Source organism: Haematobia irritans, chromosome 4, assembly GCF_050003625.1.
Source record: "Haematobia irritans isolate KBUSLIRL chromosome 4, ASM5000362v1, whole genome shotgun sequence".
Lineage (NCBI taxonomy): Eukaryota > Metazoa > Arthropoda > Insecta > Diptera > Muscidae > Haematobia > Haematobia irritans.
Window position 1 is genome coordinate 65,588,449 of NC_134400.1, and position 6,930 is coordinate 65,595,378.

The following is a 6,930-nucleotide window of genomic DNA, read 5'->3' on the forward strand; positions in this document are numbered from 1 at the left end:
AGCACCGAGAAATAAAATAAATAAAAATACAAGGATTTAGTTTTTCTTTTCAATAATGTTTCAATAAAACGTAATTTTATTGAATTTTTTGGGAGATTAATTTACCTTTTACAAAACAATCGTTGGACGGACGTAATCCAGTAACGAATAATAACCAAAGTTAGACGCCGCAAGACGGTAATGGCGCGACTCGTTAGAAAAATGTAATGTGCATCCAGAGCTTAGGGTACATTTTCTAACGAGGGGGAAATTATCATTTTACAATATTTTAAGTCCCCATCTAACGAATAAATTTTGACCATACGAATTTGAACTTAAACATTCCGCCCGCCTTGCAACATCCAGCTATGTTGTAATTGAAATTAATTAATTCATAGAATATTACATATGTACAATATATTGATATCAAAATAAATATAAAATGCGTTGTCAGTATCATTTTCAAATTGAGCAATTTTTTTTTATTAGTTCTTTTAATTTTTTCAAACTTCATGAATTCTTAACTAAATGCTCATAGAGCCGTTGACCCGGAGGGTCTGCAGTGTCTGGGTTATTGGCCAGGATGACCTACGACACTTATGGTTGGCATTGACCTGACACTATCCAGCCAAACATCGTTAGCTGCGCCAATGGGAATCCAGGACTCGAAAATATTTGTGTATTTAAAACCCGTGCGTAGACATCGGGCCCTAGAACCAACCCCACCCCGGAAGGACGGTAAAACCTTGGGTCGGCCAGCTGGAGACACTCGAAATGTTCCCGTATCGTATCTGGAGCCGACGACGATGGGGTGACAACACGGGTCAGGTCTGTTACCCGGGCAGAAAAAACCAATTTACTTTCTGCATTGTGTCGGGAGACAGCAACAAGCGGACAAAATGCGTCATGCGACGTCATCGCTGAGACAAGCCGTAGGCTGAGAGCTAAACTACTACAAATCATACTGTACCCCGCACACGGGTCGAGGACAGCTCGGACAGGAATTCGACGATCGGACAAGACAAGCAAGAGGACTATAGTGGGACCAAGCGTGACGGTTGGGGATGGAGATATGGGAGCGGTATTCGTGATACAGTACGCGGACGAGTTAACGGACGAACTTGACTTGGACTTTCTCTTCGACAAGGTTTGAACGGAAGGACGTTGTTGCTGGTCAAATGAATGTAGCAGCGTATGGTGGCTATCTCCACATTCGCGGCACCTCTCGCGACTATTGCAGGTCGATCGCATGTGAGACCTGCCCAGACAGTTTGAATATACCCGATGCAACACTACAGTGCGCAATCGTTGCTCCAAACGCATGTTCAAAAATTTGCGACACGACCGTAGATTGTGACTTCTCATACACAACACACAGACATTCGAGTGCCCTCTTTTATTCACACCTGAATTCTTTTCGGCAGTCCCCGTAGGGGATACGATGGTTTGACTACGTTGGTTGCGGATACGTCAGCGGGAGCCGTATCAGCCCCCGACGGAGGGACAACTTTCTGCGTCGGTACTACCCCTTGTGAAGAGGCGACGACTGGGGTCATCCCGACGTCAGGGACCTGCTCGATGGCTGGTAACGGCTCGCGAAGAACCGGTGCAACATTATTTTCTAAAATCTCTTTTTCCTCATCGGACATCGGGACGTCATCCTCGTAGTCAGGGAGAGTCTTAACAATTTCCCTCATATTTTCCATTGTACTGCGAAAAGAAAGATGACGCTTACTATATGAACGATCGAAAACTATTCGGTCAGTATGACCAATTTTACCACCGGTCGTCTTACAACACCGTTTTCCGTTCTCACGTCAGCAACTCTAACGCGACCATCTGATCCCGGGTGGACGACATCCACACGACCTAACTTCCACGATGTAGGAGGCAATTGCTCATCACGAATTACTACCAAGTCCCCTACTTCGATATCACGCTGCGGAAATTTCCATTTATATCTTTTCTGTAAGCCTTTCAAATATTCCTCTTTCCACCGTAAGCAGAACTGTTGCGACAGCGCCTTCATTTCCCTAAATCGATGCACCAAATGAAGAGGGGATTCCTCCTCTAACTGTTCAGGAGGCGCCAAGATCGGAGATCCTACCAAAAAATGGCCAGGCGTAAGTGCTACCAATTCTTGAGAACTTTCACTCATTGGGCACAACGGCCTAGAATTTAAACAAGCCTCAATTCTCGAAAGAACAGTCGAAAACTCTTCAAATGTAAACTTGAATCCTGACGCATGCTTCCTAAAATGCGTCTTGAAGCTTTTGACAGCAGCTTCCCAGAGACCACCCATATGTGGCGCCCCGGCAGGGATAAACTGCCAGGAAAGCTGAATCTGGTATGCGGAACACACCTTATCACGTCCTTCCTTAAAAACACATCTCAAATCCTTTTCCATTTCGCGTGAAGCGCCTACAAAATTTGTACCATTATCCGAAAAAATTGTCTTGGGACAACCACGTCGAGATATAAATCTGTGAAAGGCGGCCAGAAACGTTGTCGTAGACAAGTCTGATGTGGCTTCCAAGTGTATGGCCTTCGTCGAAAAGCATACAAAAACGCAAACATAACCCTTTGTTATCTTACATGCGCGCCCTATAAATGACTTAATTTCGAAAGGCCCCGCAAAATCAACGCCAGTCGTAGTAAACGGTCTGGTAAGTACAGTTCTCTCCGGTGGGAGAGCCGCCATGATCTGCGTACAAGACTTCTTCCTATCCAACAGACACCGTTTACACCGGTTAATAGTCGATCTAATCAAAGATGTTAAACGAGGAATCCAATACTCAATCCGAATAAGACGTAGAACCAACTGGTTTCCTCCGTGAATAGATATGTCGTGAACATATTTCACCAGTAACCTAGCGAATCTACTATTATACGGCACTATAATTGGATGTCGCTCACTATACGAAAGGGTAGGACACCTACTCAAACGACCATTCAACCTCATAACCCCCTCCTCATCCAGGAATGGATTCAATGACAACAACGAACTCCTGGAACCTAACGGTTTCTTTTCCATCAAACAACCGTACTCATCTGGATAATGAGCCCTTTGAGAAAGAACAGCTAGACGTAATCTCACTGCCTTTAATTCGGTTGCCGTCAACGTCGTGCCGTGATACACATTTCGACTAGCATGTGAATAATGGGTCCTTTGATAAAACCTAAATATATATGCGATGACTCGTAGAGCCCTATCTACGTCAGTCTCAAGAGGGGTCAAATCACTAATATCCCACTGAGAACTAGCTGAGCACAGCCACTCTGGTCCATGCCTCCAAAGCGTTGAAACTGCCAACTCTGCAGGCGACACTCCGCGACTTCCCAAGTCGGCCGGATTGTCCTCAGAACGAACATGGTACCAATTCTGTCCCCCAGTATTCTCCTGAATCCTACATACGCGATTCGCAACGAAAGTGGACCACGTAGATGGCGTCTTTCGAAGCCAAGAGCGGACGATCGTAGAATCCGTCCAACAATAAACACGGCGAAACTCAATATCTAGCTCCCTGGCTATAGACTTGTAAAGTTCTGAGGCCAAAACTGCCCCACAAAGCTCCAATCGTGGCAAAGATATAGATTTGATGGGGGCTACCTTAGTCTTACAAGATAGCAAATGGGTGAAGATTTGTCCCTGCGGCGTAACCACACGAACATATACTACCCCCGCGTATGCTTTTTCCGAGGCTTCGGAAAAAACATGTAATTCTACCTCACAGTCTGTGGAGTACTTGACCTATCGAGGAATACGAACGTGATTCACCTCCTGATAGGTTTTGACCAACTTTCGCCATTGTCGCTCAGTTTGTAACGGAAGAGACTCGTCCCATCCTATCTTATCCAACCACACCTGTTGCATAATTATCTTCGCCACTATAATAACTGGCCCCAGCCAGCCTACAGGGTCAAATAGCCTAGCTATAGCCGATAAAACCTCTCTCTTCGTAAACCGAGATTTTTGCTCAATCGGTTTCATCTCAAAATAAAACAAGTCTAACTGCTGTAGTGTGACCAAACACACTCTCCACTTCTTCCCCCTTATTCTTCACTTACACATGCATTCCCATTAACGTACAGTACTCTATTTTTGATCCACTTGCATTCTCGGTGCATTCATATTTTGTTTTTGTTGACGCAGGTCAGTCACACACTTGGTAGTGACTGAGTTGAATGCACTCAGTGGAGTTCCAATTAGATGTTGGTGGCATGTGACACTTTTCATTGGTTTAGAGTTTCCAGTTGGGATTGCATACATTGTTTTGTAAGTAGACCAACTGCATGAACTCAGAATTGAGTCAAATGACCACCAATAGGAATTAAGAAAGGCCTGCATCTCAAAGAAAGTAAAAGTATTGGTAAAATGTAGATCAATTCTTCATAGAAATATATGCATGTATAAGTGAGCTCCATAGTTCTATACTCCATTTATTGAAATAGTATTAGTACATTTTTCACTCAATAGTCTATAATTCTAAGTTCCAAATTTTTTATAAATTCATTACATTTTCGAAAATAAAATCAGAAAGATATTACACAGAGCCTAAACAACTGGCTTTTTATTTTTCTCTGAGTTGAAGTGGCACTGTAGAGTGCCTGCAACAAAAATTAGCTGGTCTAGTGGCGCTCTTAAGCGCCGGCCAAAAATCGGGCAGGTAGAGATAGGATCTTCTCCTTGTAATCCTTAAAATTTGTTTCTGAGTGGACACTTGCCTGTACTTCACGGCAAGCATCCTTTATTTTGTCCTTTTGGAGAACGCTTGCCAATTTTGTTTGCAAGTATCGTTTTGTCTGGTGACCGTTTGCCTACCACACGGCAAACATTACATGGCGATCCTGCGGACTTCGATCCTGCCGTCATCAAATCTGAAGAAGGAAGACCATTTGACTTCTATTCTGCGGATTTAGATCCTACAACATCCTTATGGATCCTAGTTTGACACTTAATAATTTAACCAGCAAACCACTAAGAAGGATGACCTACATAATGTGGACGAAATCGCATTCAACATTCAAAATACCCACTAACGTGTGCACCTTATGTCTCCTTAAACTATATTGTGCCCAAATACGATCTGTTCCTATGGAAATGGAACGAGAACGATTACGAAAAGAAAATCAACCATTACGAGAATTGCCACGTATGATGTATGAATTTGAAACTTTGGGCGACATCACAAAACATCCCGAAAAAGACAAAGAAGAAATGGATTTCATCATTTCCCCATAATATAGCTACTAGCATATAATTTAAAAAAATATTTAAAAATTAAGAAGATTGTAACAAACATATAACCAATATTATTTCTCAATTACAATTATTACTAAAAAAAAAAAACAAATATAATAAAAATTATTATTACAAAAAAAAAAAGAGAGAAATATCTGCAAAAAGTATATATATATAGAAATAAGTATGGTACTGTTTTAAATAAATTAAAATGGACCAATATTATCCAATTAAATCTTTAAGTAAATTGTAAAACAAAACACAAATGCTCGTATGACTCAAACTTTTCCTGCGGTAAGGAAGTTGATTTTTTTTTGTAAACTGCGCTTAATGGCGATTAATACTTCTTACTTTTACCAATTTGCATAAAGTAACCCACACAGCTTGATTTTTTTGGCTAGTAACTTGTTTGAAACAGAAAAATGAAGATGATTTGAAAACTATATTTGAAAAATTTGTACATGCTTGATCTACATTTCGTAAAAACCTAATTTTGATGGCATTATTCTTGGATAAAATGTAACTGTTGAATGGAATTTTAGGAAAGGAGTTTTTTTTTTCCAAATAATGGTGAAACGTCTATATTTCATTAAAGATTTTAACAGAACGGCTGTTATATCGTGTTTGAATGCCTTAGTGAAGAAGAATACGAAATTCGAATGGTTGTGTCCATTCAGGAAGCTTTCGAAACATTTAAGAACAAGTTGAATTGGCGGGATTAAAATTTTGCAATACCCCGATTTCGACAAATTTTGCAATGCCCCGATTTCGAGAAAGAATTATTAGGAATTCCCCAATGGATGTATCCAATTTTTCCATCCATATTTATATGGTAGGAAATTTATTGTGGTTACAGACCATCGACCTTTAGTTTCTTTGTTTACTCACAAGAACCCCAGTTCTAAATTGACTCGAATTAGACTAGAACTATCAGATTATGATTTTGAAATTGTTTATAAAAAAGGAACAAATTATACAAATGCAGATGCATTATCGCGTATAAAGATAGACTCCGATACATTGAGATCGATGATACCTCAAGAAATAGATGAGAAAGTTAAAAAATCGCTGGTGATAACTCGAGGGATGAAAAGAAAAATGTGCACAGATAAAGAGGACAGGAAGGAAGAGATGTCTTCCCATAATGAGTCTGATCAACTCAAAGTTTGGGAATGTACATCTATTAAAGATATTAAACTCGCGAGAAAATTGAGATTTATTATAGACAGGTCGACTAAGAAATTGAATATTGATTATGATCATTCTGTGAACGAATCGCGCGTAAGATGTAGTGATAATCCCTATTACTTAGGTAATCTTTGGGAGAAGCTACCATCTGAGTTAAGCAGAATGAATATTAAAACTTTCGCACTAGATAAAGGTGACGAAATATTTAAAATAATAACGCTAGCGAAATTTAAAGAAAAAATGAATAATTATTTGAAGAATTATGACGTCAATATCTTGTTATATGAAAAACCTCGAGAAATAAAAAGTAATCCGGAACAATTAGAACTAATTAAATTATATCACGATACACCATGCGGAGGTCATTTTGGAGTCAGAAAAACAATTTTAAAACTAAAACAAAAATATGTATGGAAGAATATGTCTAAAATGGTAAAAAAATATGTGTCAACTTGTGACTTATGCCAAAGAAACAAGCAAATAAAACACACAAAAGAACCGTTAATGAAAACGGACACACC

At 40.0% G+C, this 6,930-nt stretch overlaps 1 protein-coding gene across 1 annotated transcript; it reads right to left on the reverse strand.

The window, feature by feature from the left end:
• Positions 1-1,732: 1,732 nt before the first annotated feature.
• LOC142235506 (uncharacterized) lies at positions 1,733-3,788 on the reverse strand. Its single transcript, XM_075306758.1, has 2 exons — positions 3,780-3,788; positions 1,733-3,730 (listed from the first exon to the last, which is right to left on the reverse strand). The coding sequence occupies exons 1-2, from the start codon at positions 3,786-3,788 to the stop codon at positions 1,733-1,735; spliced, it is 2,007 nt and encodes a 668-aa protein (XP_075162873.1).
• Positions 3,789-6,930: the final 3,142 nt, after the last annotated feature.